We start from the raw sequence: 22,872 nt of genomic DNA, 5'->3' as shown, positions 1-22,872 counted from the left end.
TATTAAAAAAAACATAGACCAAGAATGAAATTTAGAACTAGTTGGTGTAATAATATTTTTTTGGTTAGTCTTTTATTTTTCTTCTATAAACAAAACACAATTGTAAATAGATTACAAACTACCATATTATGGTAATTCTTTTATTTTCTTTCCATAAGAAGAAAATAATTTAAATCTGAATTCTTTAAGCTAGATATCAAATTAATTAATTTTGTAAAAATGTATAAAAAAATTATAATATAGTATATTATCGCTAGTATTTAATTTTTCTTCCGTAAAAAGAAAAAATATTTAGATTTTGTAGCTAGATTTAAAATTATTTAATTATTTTTAAAATGTACGAAATTTGATTTAAAAGAAAGAACATAATTTAAATCTTGGTTCTTTAAACAAGATATCAAACTAATTAATTTTGTAAAAATGTATCAAACTTGGCTTAAAATAAGGAATTTAGAACTACATAAATTATAATAGAATTTTTATAAAAAAAAATTTAAACATCGACCAAAAATGAAATTTAGAACTAGTTAGTGTAATAATTTTTTTTTTGGCTAGTCTTTGATTTTTCTTCTATAAGAAAAAAAATTGTAAATAGATTACAAACTTCCATATTGTGGTCATTCTTTTATTTTCTTTTCATAAGATGAAAACAATTTAAATCTGGATTCTTTAAGCTAGATATCAAATCGATTAATTTTGTAAAAATGTATCAAAAATTATAATATAGTATATTATGGCAAATATTTAATTTTTCTTCCGTAAAAAGAAAAAAATATTTAAATTTTGTAGCTAGATTTAATTTAATATTTTTTAAATGTACAAAATTTGATTTAAATTAAATAACATAATTTAGATTTTGATTCTTTAAACTAGATATCAAACTAATTAATTTTGTAAAAATATATCAAACATGGCTTAAAATAAGAAATTTTGAACTACATAAATTATAATATAATTTTTATAAAAAAAAAATTAAAACATAGACCAAAAATGGAATTTAGATGTAATAATATTTTTTTTGTTAGTCCTTTATTTTTCTTCTATAAGAAAAAAAAATTGTAAATAGATTACAAACTACCATATTGTGGTCATTCTTTTATTTTCTTTTCGTAAAAAGAAAATAATTTAGATCTGAATTCTTTAAACTAGATATTAAATTGATTAAATTTGTAAAACTGTATAAAAAAATTATAATATAGTATATTATGGCTAGTATTTAATTTCTCTTCCATAAATAGAAAAAAATATTTAGATTTTGTTGATAGATTTAAAATTATTTAAATTTTTTAAAAATGTACAAAATTTGATCGAAAGTAAAAATAATAATAATTTAGTTCTTGATTCTTTAAACTAGATATCAAACTAATTAATTTTGTAAAAATGTATCAAACTTGGCTTAAAATAAGGAATTTAGAACTACATAAATTATAATATATATTTTTTTAAAAATAAAATTAAAACATAGACCAAAAATGAAATTTAGAACTAGTTTGTCATTTGTGTAATAATTTCCTTTTTTTCTTTTTTCTTTTTTTGTTGTAGCAATTAAAATCTTTTGCATACACATAAAAATAAATATGATTCTAAATTGTAAAGAAAGATGAGAGAAAAAAAAGAGATAAACAAGATATCAGGGACTAAAATGATCTAAACCCTTAAGGACTATTCTGATAATAATATTTTCAAAGCTTTTTACTTCCAATTTCCGATTTTGACAACACCGGCGAGCAGAGAAAAGAGTAATGGCCACTGAGGTTACTGATCGGAATCTCTCAACTCCGACATTCTTTGTCGCCGTACACGTCGGCGCTGGATATCACTCGCCGTCGAATGAGAAAGCTCTCCGTTCAGCAATGAAACGAGCGTGTCTCGCTGCCGCTTCCGTTCTCCGAAAGGTCTCTCTTAAAATATGAATAAATAGCTTCATCCTTGTCAGGATCTAGAAGTGAGAAAAGAAAAAATAGAAACTTTTATAGTTAATTCTGCATGCAAATTGATCGGTGTATCGATTCCAATTATATATGTTTTTGATGTTCTAATTCATGGTAAAAAAAGATGCTCTGAAGCAACTAACTTAAAATTTCTTTCATATTGTGGTTGTGCTGGTTTAATTTCAGGGTGCTGGTGGATGCATAGACGCTGTTACAGCAGCAATTAAAGTATTGGAGGTACTTCAGTTACTTCATACTTTTTTCCTGAAAACCTTATAGTGGAAACTGTATTCGACAGTGTACTTATCGACATCTCAAGACGGCATAATTGTGTTATAGAAACTTGGAAGAATTATGCATAACAGTGATGTTTTCTGTTGGTCAATTTCTTAAGAGGTGAAGAAACTTAGACAAACTATGGTGCTTATAGGATAAATAAATCTTGGTGGAAAGATGGTCAGACAAGTGAATGTTAGTATGTTACCATTCGAAAAAAAAAAGGAGTAAATGGTCAGACAAGTGCAAAGTTCCTAACTTCAAATAAAATAGATTAAAATTGACTTGACAATTGACATTGATTGTAATGTCCATGGTCATATCCTGGTTGACAACTAACTTGAGATGTCTATAAATTGGAGAATAAGTTTTATAAATTTAAAAGGGGTTATCTCAAATATTCATAATTTGTCTCAAACATCTTACTTCATCAAATTTTTTTTTTCATAATTTGTCACCCATGAGTCTTAAATAACTTTTACAAGTTCTTTTGAAATTTGTCTTGGGATATGGGTGCACTACGAACTTTTGGTGGCATCAACATTAATAAGCAAAGCATTACATTCAGCGGGAAGAGAGATTCATGCCATTATTTTGATCTCTCCAAGCAATTTGATATTAAAGAGTTGCCTGGATGGCCTCCTTGGCAAGTGGGCTTCTAGGATTTGGACATGAATTTTTATTGTCTCCAAGAGATATGGATCATGTAGGGACATGTTGAAATTTTGGAACACCATCACAAAAACTGTTCCGTTCAAGTAACTTCAGTAGTGTCAAGATTAGCATGTTGGTATCTAATTGAATGTTCTATTTTAAAGTTGTTTTGTCATTGAAATGGTTAACCAGAGTACTGTTTTAGTTAGATGGGGCACATGTGGACGCACTAGTTACTTTTGATCTTTACAGAATAGATTAAGGACGAACTGGTTTTTGGAAGAGAAAGTGTGTCTATACAAGTTTCTAGTTGTTTAGTGTACGAAGTACCTCTTTTGGTAAAACCATATAATTTGTGAGTAGCTCTAGAAAAAGCTGGATATAATATTTGGGGCAGAGGCACCAGATAGTAACAAAATGTACTTGTAAGTTTACCTTGTATTGAAATGTAATATCATATAAGTTAGTTGCAATCTTTGTCAATTGTCATAGTTGATTGAAGAAGGTGTTCATTTATATGGTTATAAAAAAAAGAAGGTATTCAATTACCAAGCAATGGGGTGAAAAGTGCATGATGCTTGATGAGTCACTTGGGTCAAGTTTGTTTCTGCTGTTATATGAGCTTGTAAATGTCGAAATCATATTAAAGTTTGTTATAACTTCCAAAAATTTATTTTTTTGCACAAAAAGTGCCATTCTTGAAGTCTTAAAATTCCCTTCTAGCACGGAGTGTAGGTGAAGTTATATTCTTGCAGGATGATCCAAATACAAATGCTGGACGGGGTTCAAATTTGACAGAGGATGGTCATGTGGAGTGTGATGCTAGTATTATGGATGGTGATTCTGGAGCATTTGGTGCTGTAGGTGCAGTGCCAGGTATTCTCAGAGCCAATGATCATGTACTTTATTGCAGAAAGTAGAGGTCATGCATTGGCGATGTATTCTAAAGTTTGTCGTTATTGCTTTAGAGTTAATACTTCTAGTTCTTGTGGCATCCATTTTGTTTACTCTTGCTACATCTTCTGTGAAGTTAACCATTACCAGGTGTCAGAAATGCCATTGAGATTGCTGCTTTGTTGGCCAAGGAACAGCTCTCTGGTTCTTCACTGCTTGGACGAATATCTCCAATGTATGATGACTCTTCTTTAGATGTCTTGTAAACAACTCTATATTGCTTTAACAAACCGTTAGATGGAGCCCTTTTTTCAATTGATTTATCATCCTTCTTTTTAGTTTTTTCTATATTTGTGCAATATGAATACATTATTGGCAAAACATATCTGTCTAAGAATTCAAAGAAATTGGAATTTGCTAAAAAAGGAAGTGGGTCCAATAAACTTATGTGGACTGAAAAAATTAAATAGATGAGAGACGTGTCACTAAATTTTGTGCTTCTATCATTGTTCATCTATATAATAAAAAATGTTTGATGTTCTATGTTATTTATCAAGGTTGACTACTTTGATTTCATTGGCTGAATTTTTTTCTTTTTGAATTTTAAGGGACATGAACACTAATTAATGATGAAACGTTGTTTTACAACTCTTGTTCTACTCATTGCATCCTTCCTTTTTCAAAATTTATTCATAAATAGAAGTCCAGCTCTTTGTCTCTTGGTTTGACTTGTTTCTTATTCCAACTTTATATTCTAATGAAACTTTTCTGGCCTATGGTCTAGGTTTTTGGTTGGTGAAGGTGCATGTGCATGGGCGAAGTCCAAAGGTGTTGTTTTACCATCAACTATAACAGCGGCTGACGAGGTAGAATACACTCGTCTTAACTGTAGATTTGTTTTTCCTTAGGTGTCAGACACAAGTAGTAATTACATTGAATAAAATATGTTGAAGTATATGACCATCTCATCTAAAATGTAAAAAAAAAAGACCATCTCATCTAAAAGTTTAAGCCGTTAGAGAGAGCACCCTTTTGTTTACTTAATTATCTTCAAAACGGTCACTCACATGCAAGCCTGATTCTTTATGATGAGCCGAGCACGTGGAAATGCTTTTTAGTCATGGGGGCTGATTAGATTCAAATCTAGGAACTTTGTTTGGTCTGGTACCATGTTAAAGAAATGGACCTTAAAGCCTAATCCAATTCCAAAACTAGCTCATGAGGTGAGGATTGTCCGAATTCATATAAAAAGAGACATTCTCATCTCTAATGCGCCGATGTGGGACTTAACAACAATATTATTTTGATAATTGTTCCTTCCGTTAGGATTCTTAGAGTCTACTCTACTCTAAACTCTAGCTAACGCCGGTATAAAGGGTACCATATTCCCTTGAAGAGACATCTCAAATATTCCTTGATAACTACAAAAGTTCTTATCCTTGTATCGAGGTATATCTGGAAACGAGTCAAAATAGGTCACAAGGGGAGGGATTATTGTCCTTTGTTAGTGAGGGCAAGCAACTATTCATTATTATCTACTTTATCAACCAATTCAAAAAAAGGTCTTCTTTCTCCATTCATTGTGACATCTAGATACAGTTGTAACGACTTTAACTTAAAAAATTACAACACCCTCGAGTAACACCCTTTGGTCTCTCTTAAAAAGTTCAAAACTAAGTGTATCACAAGTTTCCACTACTCACTTCAACTATTTGCAGAGCTAAACCGGTATCCATGAGACCATGACATTCCAATTTCCTAATTTTTAATTTTAATTGCTTCTATTGAAGTGTATGATCATCTCTTCAGAAAGCTTAAACGGTCAGAGATCACATTTTTGTTTATTCGATTATATTTTCAACACACCTCTATATGTGCGGGCTTGATTTTTATTTTTTTAAGCCAAACACATAAAAATTCTTGTTGATAAAGGGTGACGGTGAGACTCGAACCCAGGATCTTTGCCTATTGCCATGTTGAAGTATGTGACCATCTCATTAAAAGGATTAAAAGGCTTACGCTGTTAGATTTGTTAAATCATATTCTCAACAACTTCCTACTATGATTATTTTTATCAATGCTTGAAAGTCGTCTTCAATTATTGACTTCTCAGGTCATGATAATTGCATTTTAAGGCTAAAATATTCATAAACATTCTTCCTCCAGTGCTCCAAATTTGAGAGTGGAATGACACTTTAACAGTGGGAAGATATCTATATAATTAGAGGGAAGTGCTTAGCCCCTTTTAAGCTAAAAGGAGGTCTCTTGGATTTTAGTCAACTAGATGGGTGGTCTATCTGAATATATTTCTTTTGATCAGTATCCTTCCTAGATTTTGGCTTGAAGTAAACTATTTATTTGTGATATGGAGACAGTCGCTTGTTACTGAGAAGGCAAGAACTCAATGGAAAAGATACAAAGCGATGCTTGATGATGCCAAAGCTGTTATTGATGCTCCGGACATAAAGCTGACCAATGCCAAGGAGACTAATGCAATATCTGGTAAGTTGTAGCATATTGTTATCCAAGGTCTTTCGACTTTGATAAGGCTGCCATATTCCCTATGTTTAAGATTTTTCTTGGATTTCCTCAATGGGACTGTTTATCATGATGTGGGGATGGCCGACAAATGGACAAAATTACTTCTTATGTTCCAATTTATCTGACATAATTTTAATGGGACAGAGTTTTTACGATAGAAATGAAACTTTTGAAACTTGTGGTCTAGAATATGCTATAGCATATATGTGGCTATAAAACTTTAAAACTTGTGGTCTTAAACATGTTACAACATTTATGTGGTTATAGAAGCTTCTCATTTAAGGTAAAAAGAGACGTGTAGAATACGGTGTTTCCAGATTTAGAAGTGTCATTCTTTTTGCAATAGACTAAAAAGAATCACATAAAGTGAAATAGAAGGAGTACTATTTTGAGTTCTGATGAACCGACATTCATATTATGAGGTCTCAAGTATCCCATTTTTTGCATTTAGTTAACATTAGGTGATTTTTTTTTTCTTTTGTTCTTTTGTAAAGGACATTAGGAGAATCTTAAACCCTCTGATAAGTAGTGTCCTTAGAAGCTATTACTTTGTGCTCATATACAAGGTTGTATGTTTTCAGTATATGAAATATTCCCTAGCTATACAATTTGCAGAGTCTAAATGATATCCTCTATGGAATCATCAAAGTATATCTTGTGCTTTAAGCTCTGATTGTGCATTTTTGTCATTGGGAACGACTCTAATCTTATACAAGCTACTTATTTTACTTCAGGGACATTATATATATATATATATGTGTGTGTGTGTGTGTGTGTGTGTGGGCGCCCGTGCATTTTACTTTATTACATAGTTGCTTAGTCAACAAGGTTCACACAAAATAAAATGCTTCCGCATAAACACTATTTTCTTACCGAGGTACAAATGAGGTGGCTTGCCTACTACCAGAGCTCAGGAGATGGGGAGAAGTTGATGGCGATGGGGCTTGGGTCAATAGTGGGGATGCAAATAGTATGCGGGAAAGGACACTACTTGCATTAGGGAAATAGCTAGAGAGGTGTTTGGGGTCTCGAGGGGTAACTTTGATGGACACCAAGGATCAACTCTTAGCTCATTTCTGTTTACCTTGGTGATGGATGAACTGACGCGATATATCTAAGGGGAAGTGCGATGTTGTATGTTATTTGCAGATGATATAGCATTGATTAACGAACACGCAACAAGGTTAACGATAGGTTGGAGATTTAGAGAAAGACCTGGAGTCTAAAGCGTTTTGATTGATCAAGATTAAGATAGAGTACTTGGGGGTTGTTTGGTTTGAAGACAAGTGATGTTGAGATTAGTAATGTTGTGGTTAGTTATGTTGAGTTTAGTTATTCTGCTATTATTTCTTATTGGCTGCTTGGTTTGTTGGTTTAAAAATAACATGTCTTGCATAATTTCTAAGAAGAGGAAGTTTTTTTTTTTAAAAAAAATGCCCTCCACCTTATCAAGTAGAAAAAGGGTTTGAGGAACCTTAGGAGTATTTTTGTCATTTTCATTATTTTATCTTGGGATAACTAATTCTAGTATTATTATTCCACTCTATGGCAAGTATAACTTATCCCAATACTAATAACTAATTCAGGTATGACTTATCCCATTACTAATAACTAATTATGGTATACTTATCCCACCATTAATAACCAAGCAAGAGATAAAACAGTATTAAATTTTTGTCCAAGGACAGGGCTGATTATCTCAATTTTTTTTTTGTCCAAGGACAATTTATGCTTGTACAACATTCCAAACAAACCCTTAGAGTGCAAGTTGAGTGACGCAACACCCGTAGCAGATGAACAAGTGAAGATTGATACTTGAGTCATCTCTAAGAGAGGAAGTTTTATGTATTTTGGGTCAATAATCCAAGGAAATGAAAAGATTGACAATGACGTTACACATCATATTGGAGTGGGGTGGATGAAAAGGAGGCTTGCATCCGGTGTCCCGCGTGATAAGAATGTGCCGCCGCCAAGATTTAAAGGTTAAGTTCTATAAAGTGGTTTCAGACCATCTATGTTGTATGAGGGGAGGTTTTGGCTGGTCAAGAACTCGCATGTCTAGAAGATAAAAATAACAGAAATGAGGATGTTGTGATGGATGTGTGCCATATTAGGAGAGATAGGATTAGGAATGAAGATATTCGTACTAGGTGGTAGTGACCTCCCTGGTTGACAAGATGAAGGAGGCAAAACTGAGATTGGTCGGGCTTGTTAAGAGGAGAGGCACAAATGTCCTAGTGAGGAGATGTGAGAGATTGACAATGGTGGGCATGAGAAGAGGTAAAGGTAACTGAAGAAGTATTGTGAAGAGGTAAAGGTAACTGAAGAAGTATTGTGAAGGGGTGATTAGACAGGACATGACGCACTTGCAGCTTACCGAGGAGATGACCCTATATAGGAGGATATCGAGGATTAGGGTAGAAGGTAGTAGGTAGTGGAGCGTTGTCTAGTTCCCTTATCAATGTTGTTGTTATTACTCTCCTACTATTTTATTCTTCAATTTTATTATTACCTTGTTGTGTCCTTTGCTTCGATTACCGTATTATTTGTTGTCGCTTCTATTCTCTTCTTATTTTTTTTTATTTTTTTGATAAAGCTCTTCTTATTTTGTTTTTAGCTTATCTTCTTCACTTCTGTATTTTCTTTTTCAGTACTTGATTGTGATATGTTTTACTTGAGTCGAGGGTCTTGCGGAAACAACCTCTCTACCTTCACAAGGTAGGGGTAAGGCTGTGTACACACTGCCCTTCCCAAACGCCACTTGTGGGACTACACTGGGTATGTTTTTGTTGTATAACAATATTTTCTTGTTGGCTGGACCAACTTGGTTTTCCAGTAATTTTTCATAGTGAGAAAATATTAGTATATTGTTAATTGGTTGTTACCCTCTCCCTCTTCCCTGCGTATGTGTGTCTTATACATGTGCATCTTTTTTAGAAGTAGAGAGCCAATCATCTGATCAATTGAGGGGAGATGGAGTGGGTGACCAAATCTCCTTGCTCGATGCATTAGACGAAGACTTAATTTCAGACACTGTTGGGGTTATCTGTCTCGATTCGAAAGGACATATGGCTTGTGGAAGCTCTAGCGGTGGGATAGCACTGAAGGTGATAAAACTAGAAATAATTTTTAAGTTTCTTTCTCATTAATAAATTCGAGTGTTTTGCAGTAGCTGTTTCTCTGTCCAACTTCTGTTTTTTCTGCTATACCCGTATATGTGCATGTTGTGAATGAATTTAATACGCTTGAAGGTTTCAAAATCAGAAGGATTGTGACTGGTGCAGTTTTATCTGGGTGTTAGTTACTTCAATTGGTGGTGGTGGGTGTCCTGAATTTAGGCTTTAAATTTATGTGATGAAGATTATGAATTTAAGATTATCCTCGGTTCTTTTATCAGTAAGATTATCGTAAGTTGTAATTAGAGCCTGAATATGGCTGACACTGTTGTTCGGACTTGGAAAGTAGAAAATTCTCATTCTGTCATAATATAAGTGGAAGTTCGTTATTGAACACAACTGCAGATCTTGAAAAGGGGTGTTGCATTTGTCAATGCACATGCCTTTTGGGAAAGAACCAGTTATCCATGTTGATTTTCTTGGTAATTCTAGCAAGACAGAATTGTCTGTTGATTAACATTTTCAGGCAGTCTCTTCTCTTTCTGTGTTCATTTTTAAAGGTCTTGTCTATCTAAGGACTTCGTGAGGACTTTCAACAAAGAACAGACACAATTTTTGGTCAAACAACATCTATAATGCCCCAAGCTCAAGCTAATTGGTGTATCCTCTAGAGTTGACAGTGGTGGATAGTGAACATAGGGCCGTGCAAGCTAAGTGCTAACAACACTGAGATCCTTGAAGTTCTTTATTTGTATCTAGATAGTATACACTTATTTTCCCATCTTCTATACCTCCGCTGCTTCTGTTAAAACTTCTTAGTATTGTTTAGAAGTTATTACTATGTGTAAATTATACACATATTTTCCCATCTTATATACCTCCGCTGCTTTTATTAAACTTCTCAGTATTGTTTAGAAGTTACTATTGTGTATAAGTTAGCCTTGTCATTTTGTTGGAATTTGGATAGTGAGAAACTTTACAACGCTCAATCGTTTGTGGCCTGAATTCTTCCTTTTGGTTTGATATGACCAGTTGGCTTTATCATGTTCATCCTTTGAATGATCGTTTCCTCTTACCCTCCTCTCATTTCTTCTTCTTCATAGTTCTTCTGTATATCCTTTTCCTGCACTTGATTCTCTGCTCATGACGGACTGCTTGAAAGGCTTATATCATACTTCGACTTTACAACCACCAGTTAAGTGAATATTGAAAAACTATTATATTATTGAAGGAAGCAGAAGGTTGTATCACAGTTTTGGTTTCGTCCAAGATGTTTGCTTCTGGTTGAGCTTTGAGTTTATCTTTTTCCTTGCACTATTCGTACAATCTACTTGGAGTGTACAGTTTTCTTGCTTCCACTGTCTATTATTTCCTTCAGCCTCCTAAATTTTTGTGAAACTTTCCCTGATTCCAAATTTTATTGTATTTGCAAGAGCAGAGGTCCTTTCTTCTTTCTTATATTGAGTTGATAAGTTCTTTGGATTGGTTATTTCAATCTTTGAACTTATAACAGGTAAGTGGGCGTGTGGGTCTAGCAGCAATGTATGGTTCCGGTTGTTGGGCATCGTCAAGGGGACCTTTTGGAGCTCCATTTATAGTGGGATGCTGTGTCAGTGGTGCTGGAGAGTACCTAATGAAAGGATTTGCTGCTCGGGAATGCTGTATCTCATCATCACTGTATGTTTGCCACGCATCTGAGATACCTGCTTTCCCATTTGTCCACGTTATCTTTTCTCTTTATAATTAGCTATGGCCAATATGGTTGTTGAAGTCCTATATGGTGGAGAAAATTTTACCTGCAAAATCCATGAAATTTACTGTAAATTAGTGCTCATTGTTAAATTTGTGAACTTGAACAAACATATATTCCATCTCACTTTTCGCGCTTGAAATTTTTGTACTTGCATGTTTCTTTCTGCAGGTCTCAAGCTGGTCCATCTTCTGCCTGTAAAAAGGTTTTGCAAACTATTCAAGAAAACAGTCAATGCGGAGTTGACCAAAGTGCTGGATTCCTTCTAGTTCAAGCAGAGCCTCCAAGACTGGTAAGACTGTTCCAGTGTTTCCTTATCTTTCTCTTTTCTCATGTTTTAGAAAATAAAGGAACTTCCTTCCACATTGGCTGGCAATCCATTGTCCATAGGTTGGGGGCAGTTTGGCTAGGCTGGAAGCTGTTGAGATTGCAGCTGTATATTCTTCCTCATCTTTTGGAATAGGTTATTTTGGCAGCTCTATGGATACGCCCAAGGTATCATAAATCTGCATATTCTCACATTTTATGCAACATACAATGATTTCTGTGTTTAAACTGATGGTACCTCAAGTTAAATAATTCTCTATCTAACTTTCTTTCTCTGTGTGTGTGTGTGTTTGGGAGGGGTGAGGGGAGTAAAGGCAGGAACATCTGTATGACAATTGGCAATGTTGCTTTAATGACAATTAGATTAATTAGGAGCAAGTTGGCTTATGGTCAAAGTTGATCACCGAAAATATTGATAGCTTATATACTTTGTCATTGTTCATATTCTTGTTTCTTTTTTAGGAGAATCCCATCCATTAGACAAATATCTGCTTAATTGTTGGAAAACACGAGAGATTAATCTTCGAGCTTAATCAATTGAACCTAGAGACTAAAGCTCGTGCCTTAGACTTGGTAATGAGGTTCAAAGATGATAATTACCTGTTTGTGCGCTTATCATACAATGATTTGCATATAAATCATTATAATTGGTTAGTTAAAAGGGATAGTAGGTATTGCTTAAATCTAGCTTTTTGTGTTGATATGTTGAGGAGAAGGCTTTCAATATTGCAGATCTCACACAACTTGCGCTGATTCTGTTCTTTAACATACTATTTTTGACTGCTGTTGCTGCAAAATGTAACTGCACGAGTTATCATCCAACATTAACTTCGACCATCAGTTATAGTTATCATTGTGATCTTCTACAGGTTTCAGTGCTTAGGAGTAAAAAACAGCAAAATAAAGCTGGAATTGATGAGTTTGCAGCACGAGTTAATCTCGTCTCCAAGGAACGTTAGTGTTGCAGCAGGAGAGCAGGACTCGCATTTCAATGGCATCATCAGTTAAACTAATCATCCAACATACGTCTGTGACCGATAGATTTGCAGTTGAAGGAACGTTATAAATGTAGTTGGGCCAAAAGGTATCAGAGATTCAAATGATAAATTAGCTAAGAGATAGGTGTTTTGACATGATCAACTAAAATTGAATTTGATAGCTAAAAGAGAATAACTCAAAGTTTATTTTTTTCTATCATATGGAAAAGGGTCTCTTTTTGGGATGAAGAGTTAATGATGTTTGCCTCATTAACACAAAAAAGCTTAAAAAACTTACTCCCTCTGTCTCAATTTATGTGACACTTTTCATTTTTCGAGAGTCAAACAGTTTAAGTTTGATCGGGAATTTGCGCATTGAATCTTCATTATTTTTGAAATAAAATTTATATATTTGTAAACTACGTAAAAAGTACTATAAGTCACAATAAATTGAAAATTCAAAATGTTTAAAAAATCTATGAAAAAATTACAGTCAAAGATAGACTTGTTTGAATTTTGATATCCGAAAAGTGCCGTGATGGAGGGAGTACTTGATTTGACATTTGTAATCTGGTTGTGTGTTGCAAAGAAGAGAGCAAATTTGCCAAATAATGGACAATGGGTTTGACAGGAGAAAGAAATGTTTAATTGACTTATAGGGTGTTTGGATTGGCTTAAAAGTTGGTCAAACCTACTTTTAAGTCAGTTTTTGACTTCTAGAAGTATTTGATAAATATAAAAATAAATAAATCAGAAATTAAAAGTAGGTCTCTCTCAATTTTTTATTTTTTGACTTAAAAATTATTTAAGTCAATTCAAATAGGCTCTTGGTGTCCATTTTTAATAAGTGAAAAAAAGGATGAATTTTAAGTACTAATTATTGAAAGCAGAAAGAAACAATCATTAAATTAGTAGTAGAAATTCTTTTTAACTTACACACCCCTATATCATGACCTGTCACATCATCATGCCACTTAGGTGCTGATATGAAGTTGTCTATGTGGAACGCTTACATGATTACATCGGAAGATAATTGATGGAATATTCTAAAACGGAAAAAAGGATAAATATATTTCGAACTATGATACATCAACACTCTTTATTTTATTCTCTAATCAACACTCTTCATTTTATTCTTAGAGGAACACATGTCATAATCTTAACGATCTATCCAATTGATCATCTTTTTTAAATCATGTACCCATTTTTCATTCGACAATAGTGTTCTTACTACAATTACCAGGTACTGGATAAGTTGTTAAAAGTTAAAACTAGAATTGTAGGGGGCTCTCAAAAATGAGAACTCCTCCAAAAATAGGCGTATGCCACTAAATGCAACGTGCACACGGTATTCTTTAGTAAAAGGCGAAAGAATAGTTCGCTTTGTGCTCGCTGCGTGGCTGCGTGGCTTCTGCCTCTGTATTAGTGCTGCCTTTTATATTGTACATTAAGTTTGGATTCACTTTCTGTTACCAATGTGGTACTCTACTTATGTAAGGGCAGAATGCTAAAAGAAATATGTTGATTAATAAAGTGAATAATTTCAAATCTAACACAAATTATAAAATCTATATACTAATTTTAGGGATTAAGATTATTTTGTACGTTTGAGTTTGCAAGACTGTAACGACATACTCAGTGTAATTCACAAGAAACAAAAAATTTAATGTGTAACAGAAAAAGTATTCAAGAATGAAAGCGATAATAATTTTGTCTCTGATGCAACCTAAGTCATCACAAATAAAGATTGTGATGAGTGGTGAGTACTTCTTCTTCGTACTTAATCAAAGGTTTCAAGTTCTCAAACCTTATTGAATACTGCGTTATCTTTATTAAAAAATATTTTTTACCGAATATAAAACTTCCTCCAAATTTAATAGGACCTCAATACTACATATACCGAACACTTGAAACTCCGAGGTTGTTTTCAAGTTCCAATATCTTCTAAATTATAAATTTGTTATATGTTTAAAACAATGGCCCTTATAAAATCGATGTCTCCATCATTTTGTTCAAGATTATAACTTCTCTTGTGCTGCCGTTACAAAGATTCCTATAGGCATGACTTTTCTCATGACAAACAAAATCTAGTCTCCATCAGGTTAACTAAGATGCCCCAAGGCACTTAGTGGCTGTTGTCTTGTGCTGTCGTCCGCCATTCGTGGACGATCGATGCTGACATGACACATAAATTTTGGAGATGTCTAGATGATTATTTGGTAAGCTAGAGTGTTCATCAACCGACACAGTAAAGACGGATTTTGAGGTGTATAGATGTTCATACTCACAGTCGAATTGTTTACTTACCAGAGGACAAATTTGAGTGTCTGTTTATGTGTTATGACAAAAAATAATCACAACACAAATTCAACTTTGTTGTTACCTTGTTAGATAAAAACCAAGCATCTTCAATAAAAGTTCTCTTGGGAGATCACGAATTAACCATTATAATTTATCCATACACCAACACTTGTCACACTATAAACAGCTCTATTTTTTTTACCCTTTCTTCACCCCCTCACCAACACAACTTATACCACTAGACAGAGCGCCTAACAGTCTTTTATTAACACTAACCAACACAAGTACTCAACAAAGAAAATGAAGATGAACTCTAGTCCAAAAGTTTCCATTCTCATCATCCTCACAATAATTCTCTTGAGTACACTAATTTCATGTGCCATGGCACAACCTTCGTCGTGCAACCCCAGTGGGAAGATTGAAGGCATAAAACCACCACCAGGGAAATGCAAAATAGGCTATCAATCAGAATGTTGCAAGCCTGGAAAGCCGTACACTACTTACAAGTGCTCGCCTCCTATTTCAGGCAAGACGAAAGCTGTTCTAACTATCAACAGTTTCCAAAAAGGCGGTGATGGTGGTGGAAAATCCGAATGTGACAACAAATACCATTCAGATAACACACCGGTGGTTGCACTCTCAACAGGTTGGTTCAGTGGTGAAAAGAGGTGTATGCGGAATATAACGATTTATGGGAACGGAAGGCAAACGAATGCTATGGTTGTGGATGAGTGTGATTCCACAATGAGATGTGACGATGTTCATGACTATCAACCACCGTGTGATAACAACATTGTTGACGCGTCCAAAGCTGTTTGGAAGGCATTAGGAGTGCCTGAGAAGCAATGGGGACAACTTGATATATTCTGGTCTGATTAATGAACAAAGATCTACATATGAATAAAGCTTGTGGAACTAAGCAAAAGCAAGCAAATAAAAGGTGGTCCCCTGATAAGGATCTAGTTATGAGACGTTGCAAGATGAAATCAGATGTTTTTCTCTTACAACTTGTTATGTTGACGAGTTAAAGTACTCATGAATAAAATGGAATAAATTTCCGTTTATATATCTTTCCATTGAATTCAAATGACTTTAAATACAATATTTGTAGATTAACACCAACCACCTAATAACAAGGAAATAACTTCCTACTACTACTGAAATGAGAAAGTCGAGGAATAACCTCCCTTACTGCTAATAACTGCTACAAAGAAATAGGAAAACATAATTAATAGATGCATTGAATCATCAATCTTGAACACTATATATCTGTGGTTCCTTTTCATTTTCAACTCCGAAAAGTTCAGCTTGCATTCATCACTCACTGCTATCCCTGACGCTGAAATCGCCTATGCAAATGCCACAAAATTAGACATGAAAATAAAATTTCTCATGTTATTGTATGAACATGTTTGCCTCCCTATTCAAGTTCAATATGCACTGGAAATGTACCTCGTATTCAACGGTGTGGCCTAGTGATCAATGAGGAGAAACAACAATCATGAGGTCTCAAGGTCAAATTCCAATGGAGACAAAAGAAAAAAAAAATCCTAGGTGAATTCTTTCTATCTACGTAAGCCGACAGAACTAATATAACAAGAGAAAAAGAGTTCAAATGAATTCCTTTCATCGAAAAATTATACTTTACAAATAGAGCAAAAAGTAAAATAAAGATTTAGTACATATAAGCTATTGAATTTCCTTGACATAAAAAATTCAGATATAGTTATAAAGCTGGTCCAAAAATTGTTTTAGGTCACAAGCTTGAATCCCTACTTTAACATTTTAGTATCTTTTATGAATATAGTCCTCCTTATACAAAATCTTGTTCCTTCACTATTTTTCCCGATAAATGTGCTTGTGAGAGATAGTAGGTAACAAAAGAAATAATCAACGTTGTGCAAGCTGGCCTAATACTACCATCATTTAAACGTAAAAAAGACTCTAAATGTAACTCTCACCCAACTAATTTTAAAAAAGGAAAAAATGATAAATGATGGAATAAGCCAAATCCAATTGAAGTTTTGCTAAGTGCCTAAGAAATGTTCAAAGGGCTGAGTGTTTTTTAATTTATTTAATTTATTCATAAAACAAGTTTATACTCCCAATTTGAGATAATTACTATTGGTTTTCTAACCAATTCAAATTCATATTTGTGTAAATAATATGCACTCGTCTCACATCTTATTCTTCTTTCCTATATAGGTGTAGTTGAATTTATAACGTGGTTTAAAGGATACGTGGATTGAATTGATTGAATGCAAATTCAACAATTTTTTTGTTACGTTCCGCGATTTTGTCTTAAAATTGAACCTATACCTTTCTTTGAGATTGAAACTCCAAATTATTCTTTTCTTATGAAATGTTTATTATTCGTTGATAGATGAATATGCTTATTGGTGAAAATTTTAATAGCGTGGTGTCTTAGTTAAGCTGATTGAGACTATCTTTGTTTCCAAATTTGTTTTTGGATCAAATTTTGTTGTCTTTTTTGTCATGAAAAAATTCATATTCCAATAGGAATCTTTGTAGGGCTGCAACACAAAACAAAGTTATAATGATGAAGACATCAATTTTATAAGGGCCATTTTGTTTAACATATACTCCCTCCCTCTGTTTCTTTTTAATTGTCACGTCGCGCTTTTTAACAATCAATTTGACTAATTGTCAAAACTAAATTAGATTACATTATAAAAATTTGGGAAAATGCATAAGTACCCCCAGCCTATGCCGAAAATCTCTGAGACACACCTAACCTTTACTGAGGTCCTATTTCCCCTCCAAACTTATTTTTTAATTAATTTTCTACCCCTTTTCGGCCTACGTGGCCAGTTTTCTTTCTGAGAATCAAATTTTGACTTGACTAACATTGTAATATTTATTTTTTCATCAAATTGATATGACAAAAAACACAATCTTTAGTACTTTTTGTATAATTTTTGAATATCCAAATTTTTAGGGAAAATGCATAAGTACCTCCCAGCCTATGCCCAAAATCCCTGAGACACACCTAACCTTTACTAAGGTCCTATTACCCCCCGAACTTATTTTATCTATAATTTTCTACCCCTTTTCGGCCTACGTGGCACTATCCTTGAAAAAATTGTCAGCACGCGCTGGGCCACAAGATAGTGTCACGTAGGCCGAAAAGGGGTAGAAAATTATAGATAAAATAAGTTCGGGGGGTAATAGGACCTTAGTAAAGGTTAGGTGTGTCTCAGGGATTTTGGGCATAGGCTGGGAGGTACTTATGCATTTTCCCTAAAAATTTGGATATTCAAAAATTATACAAAAAGTACTAAAGATTGTGTTTTTTGTCATATCAATTTGATGAAAAAATAAATATTACAATGTTAGTCAAGTCAAAATTTGATTCTCAGAAAGAAAACTGTGACAAGTGAAAAGGAACGGAAGGGGGTATACAACAAGCTTAGAGGAATAAATTGGAAATTTGAACACAAGATTGGAGTTTTATGTGATCAAACTTTATATAGACTAATCAAACATTTTCTAATTAAGAGAAAGATTGATCATGAAGAACATTAGATTATGTACTAAATCTCTTATTGTGTTGCTAATTCTTTCTACTATTTGTAGTTTCTCAGAGTCAAGATTGCAAATCTGCAAGCCTAGTAGCAAGATTAAGGCAAAAAAGCCGCCCAACGGGCATTGTAACATCGAAGAAGATGACATATGTTGCATCAAAGACAAAGTATACGCTACTTACAAATGTTCACCTCAAGTGTCTAGCAAGACTAAAGCAATTCTCACATTGAATAGTTTCGAAAAGGGTGGAGATGGAGACGGAGACGGACCATCAAAATGTGATAATAAGTATCATTCTGATGATACACATGTTGTAGCTCTTTCGACTGGTTGGTACAATGGAGGAGGGAGATGTCTTAGCAACATAACGATAAATGGTAATGGAAGAAGCGTAAATGCCATGGTTGTGGATGAATGTGATTCAACTATGGGTTGTGATGAGAAACATGATTATCAACCACCATGTCAAAATAACCTTGTTATCGCTTCACAAGGCGTTTGGAGAGCCTTACGTGTGCCTATCAACGAATGGGGTGAGTTGGACATAACTTGGTTCGATGAATAGATACAGAGGCAGATCCAGAATTTGAAATTGTATTTATGGTTGTGTAACTTTATTATATTTACTCAATACCAAACATATTTATTATATTAATCATGGTTGTGTAACTTATTGAAGCACTATAGTGACTAATTAACAGTCAAATTACAAGTATTTGTGTTCTTACATGAATATTGAAGCTTAATTAACAACTTTTTTCTCTGTTTATGAGAAGATAATTTATTTTGATATTTACCCATGGACTCTGTTTCTCACTCTCTGATAGGCAGAGTTTTTAAACAATGCTGATTCGATTGAACTCAAAAGGAGGTTCGTTGTGAAACTTGACTTAGGTAAATTCTAGGTCGGGATGTTAGGAGCCATATAAGGCTGAGTTCAGGATTTGACTGTTGAAGGGGTTAAAGCCGAAGGGACTAACCCGTGAAGCCCTAAAGGTTGGGTCTTGGGCGTTGCACATTCACTCTTAATTATCAGAGTTTTGAGTTCGAATATTGGGAAATGAAGAATTTCTTGATAGAGAGTGTGTTTTAGCACAAAACAGACATATAAGGCCGAGTTCAGGATTTAACTGTTGAAACCCAAAGGACTAACCCATGAGGCCCCAAAGGTTGGGTTAGAGTACATAATACCTTGACGGTTTGGTTTTAGCAGTTGCACATTCATCCTTAATTACTAGATGTTTAGAGTTCGAATTTTGGAAAATGAAGAATTTCTTGATAGAGAGCGTATTTTACCACAAAATAGCCATATCAAAACAGTGGATTCAAAGCCTAATGCCTAAAGGAGGGGGAAAAAAGAAGGGAAAATTGCCTCTATGTCTAGTGGGAGAAAATATTTACGCCACGTAGTCCATATTTTGAGTTTGTTAGATGGTTTATCCCATATTTGTGTATAAACACATTTCATACACTATTATACACTTCTATACAAGATTCATACATTATAATAATGTTTTTTTTATGACTGTAGCGTTCAGATCAGCTTTCGTGCACCTCGACTAATTTCACGGGATACCTACCACTATTATATAATGTTTTTCCCTAGATATAATATATAATGAACTATGTAACGTAATAATATATTGTCTATCACAAGAAAAAGAAGTCTTGAAGGAGATGTCATTTTGTAAACAAAATCACCAAAATCAAGATAGCTAGTGCACATATTCCATGACAAATAGTACATAAGGGATACAATAAGCAAATTGAATAACTTAACAAAAAGGGCACCCTATTGCTTCTTGTTTAAACTAGACCAATACTCACTCTCCCATGACCTCACTTGCTTTGTGGCATTAACTTTTTGTTCAACAAATGTCTTAAGTTGTTGAGGATCATAAGGTGGTGGAAGTATACAAGGATCACTATAACTTGGAGATTTCTCTAAACCTTCTTCCATGAACTTTCTCCATAAACCATCTACTGGACATGCCAATGATTCTGAACATATTTCAGTAGCATCTTGAGGAACAATTGGATCAAATCTTTGTAACTTTGCATATTCATTCAATAGATGGTATATGTAATCGAAAACGCGTTCCATCTTCATATCTTCATGAATGAATTCACTTCCTGCCTTTCCTATTGCTTCTGCCTGAAAATTCTCAGCAAATTCACAAGAAGGTTTGTCAAACTAAAGAAATAGAATTGCAAAGGCATATACACACTTTTGTTTCTGATGTCAAAAATATGTTACAGTTGCTTATTTAGAAATGATTTAACTTTAAACTTCAAACAAATGTACATGACTTGTTTGGAATCATATGCATAAAAAATCTCTTTTTTTCCTTTGAATTTCATGTCTAATCAAACACCAAAGTCCAAACATACTTTTGATGGAGAGTGTTGAAGAAGTCCAATATCAGTCAATTATGGGATGAGTGACTTGGACAATCGTGTTCTTGAGCTAACTTCTGGGGTTAGTTAGGCTATAATTTATTTCTTTTCATGACATCAGAACAAGACTCATCCTGATTCTAGTTCATAATGATAGGCCCTTATTAAATTTTCCACGCTTGAGATGTCCACTTACATGAGATTTCAAAATTCATAGGTGAAATTAAACTCCAAGACATTATCATATGAAGTTTTACCTCTGAAATTTAGAACTAATGTTTTGTTTCATTGTTGAGCCCTATGATCATCTTGCATGTTAGAAAAAGAGATGTCGAGGCGCTCTTTAGCTTCTTCAGTTTTTACGATATAGTTTGTATATGGTAATATTAATCGTGTTACAAAAAAAAGTCATAGAAATGATTACTTTTCAAAGATATGACTAAAAAGTAACCAATGAACATCATATTTATAGTCGTGAAAAATAAAATAAATTGAAAAAAATTTCATGTACCTTGTGAGTGTGATTGTTTCCCCATTGAACAGCAAACTTGAGAGATTTACACTTGTCATTATCACTAATAGGCCAATAATGTTGTTGTGGGATCATTCCTCTTATGAAGAAATCATAGAAGTGAGACTCTATGTATAATGTTGGTGAATCACATGCAAATATGTATTTCTCACTAACTGACCATGCCCATCCTTCAACATATATTTTGTATCTATATAATATAATAACAATTTTCAAATTTTAATAATTAGTAATTAATACAAGAAAATTAAAAATCTTTAATTTGGAATATTATATTATAGTAGTATATATTTACTAACCTGTGTGTGCATTGGTCTTCAATATTTGACTCCTTGTACCCTATTTTGGATTGATTTTTCCAATCCTAAGATTGTCATTTGAATAAAAAGAAAAAGATAAAAGGATTATGTTATTATGTAATAGGTTAAGAAATAAATTAATTTAATCATGTCAATTGGTAAAATTATATGTATGAGAATTAATGGCTAGATAGATCTACTCAATTTCTTTTCACAAAAAGAAATGCTATTCAAAAAGATGCATATATAATACTCCATCCGTCCCATTTTATATGTCATCCCTTTCTATAAATAGTTGGACCACAATACTTATCATTTTATAAAATTTATGCATAAATTACTATATTTGGTCTATTATACGCTTTATAGAATAGTTAATTAAGCTTGCCATTTATTAATAAAGTTGATTTAAGAAAACATTAAATAAGGGTAGAAGGGTAAAGTTACATCATTTCTTAATGCAAATGCAAAGTAAAAATGTGACATATAAAATAGGACGGAGGGAGTAAGTAAATACATCATAAGGCTTCCTAATAATAAATATATTTTAAATCTGAAAAATTATAAGAGAAAAAAAAATTGTTTTTCAAATTTTGAACATGTACTCGAATACAATGTGGCACTATAATTAACACCACCTAGAAAATACCATTAGGGTCGTGGGTAGAATCTCTCCATCCTTAATCAAAAGTCTTAAATAATTTGAATCGTAACACAAATTCAAATTAATCGAAATTCCATAAAATAAATATCAAACACAAGTCAAAAAATCAAAAGAAAAGAAGAGAAAATTATGTGACACATTTTTATTATCAGTTTTAAAAAATTCTGTTTTTCAAATTTTGAACATGTTAAACACAGTGTGGCAATATAACATCACCTAAAAAGTACCATTAGGGTTGTGGATAGGATCCCACAACCCCTAACCAAAAACTCTCAAAATTTGAATCATAATATAAATTTAAGGGAAAATGCATAAGTACCCCCCCAGCCTATGCCCAAAATCCCTGAGACACAGCTAGCCTTTACTAAGGTCCTATTACCCCCCCGAACTTATTTTTAGTTAATTGTTTACCACTTTTCGGCTTACGTGGCAATATAAACCAAATAGGTTGAAAACTTTGTTCAACACGCGCCGGGCCCCACTTTTTCAACTTTCTAAAAAGTAACTTTTACACTTCCCAAAATTTTAAAAAAGTATCCTATTATTTATAATCTACTTTGTTAATATATTTTTAGTTAGTTTATAGATTTTAATGTTTATATATTTTATTTCAAATTTGGGCATGTAAAATTTTGTAAATATTATATATATAATTTTATTTTATTTA

General features: G+C 33.3%; 4 protein-coding genes across 4 annotated transcripts in view; 3 read left to right on the top strand and 1 right to left on the bottom strand.

Moving 5' to 3' along the window:
* Positions 1-1,660: 1,660 nt before the first annotated feature.
* Positions 1,661-12,763, top strand: LOC102588773 (putative threonine aspartase). The gene is made up of 11 exons (XM_006345538.2): positions 1,661-1,895; positions 2,118-2,168; positions 3,617-3,737; positions 3,906-3,990; positions 4,540-4,621; positions 6,131-6,257; positions 9,234-9,403; positions 10,926-11,089; positions 11,334-11,454; positions 11,553-11,657; positions 12,359-12,763. The coding sequence occupies exons 1-11, from the start codon at positions 1,743-1,745 to the stop codon at positions 12,446-12,448; spliced, it is 1,269 nt and encodes a 422-aa protein (XP_006345600.1). The 5' UTR covers positions 1,661-1,742; the 3' UTR covers positions 12,449-12,763.
* Positions 12,764-15,067: 2,304 nt separating this feature from the next.
* Positions 15,068-15,646, top strand: LOC102601249 (putative ripening-related protein 1). Its single transcript, XM_015307892.1, has one exon. It carries the CDS (start codon positions 15,068-15,070, stop codon positions 15,644-15,646), a length of 579 nt encoding a protein of 192 aa, XP_015163378.1.
* A 2,653-nt stretch (positions 15,647-18,299) lies between these two features.
* LOC107060253 (putative ripening-related protein 1) lies at positions 18,300-18,878 on the top strand. Its single transcript, XM_015307891.1, has one exon. The coding sequence runs from the start codon at positions 18,300-18,302 to the stop codon at positions 18,876-18,878; it is 579 nt and encodes a 192-aa protein (XP_015163377.1).
* Positions 18,879-19,987: 1,109 nt separating this feature from the next.
* Positions 19,988-22,872, bottom strand: part of LOC102588445 (O-glucosyltransferase rumi homolog) — an 8,218-nt gene continuing 5,333 nt past the window's right edge. Inside the window, exons 4-6 of the mRNA XM_006345537.2 lie at positions 21,542-21,606; positions 21,222-21,432; positions 19,988-20,468 (exon numbers count right to left, since the gene is read on the bottom strand). Of these exons, the coding sequence (XP_006345599.2) occupies positions 20,106-20,468; positions 21,222-21,432; positions 21,542-21,606 (639 nt within the window). The 3' untranslated portion in view covers positions 19,988-20,105. The remainder of the gene's footprint in view (positions 20,469-21,221; positions 21,433-21,541; positions 21,607-22,872) is intronic.

This window comes from Solanum tuberosum, unplaced genomic scaffold (genome assembly GCF_000226075.1).
Source record: "Solanum tuberosum cultivar DM 1-3 516 R44 unplaced genomic scaffold, SolTub_3.0 scf00069, whole genome shotgun sequence".
Classification (NCBI taxonomy): domain Eukaryota; kingdom Viridiplantae; phylum Streptophyta; class Magnoliopsida; order Solanales; family Solanaceae; genus Solanum; species Solanum tuberosum.
This window is presented reverse-complemented; position numbering and strand designations above follow the sequence as displayed.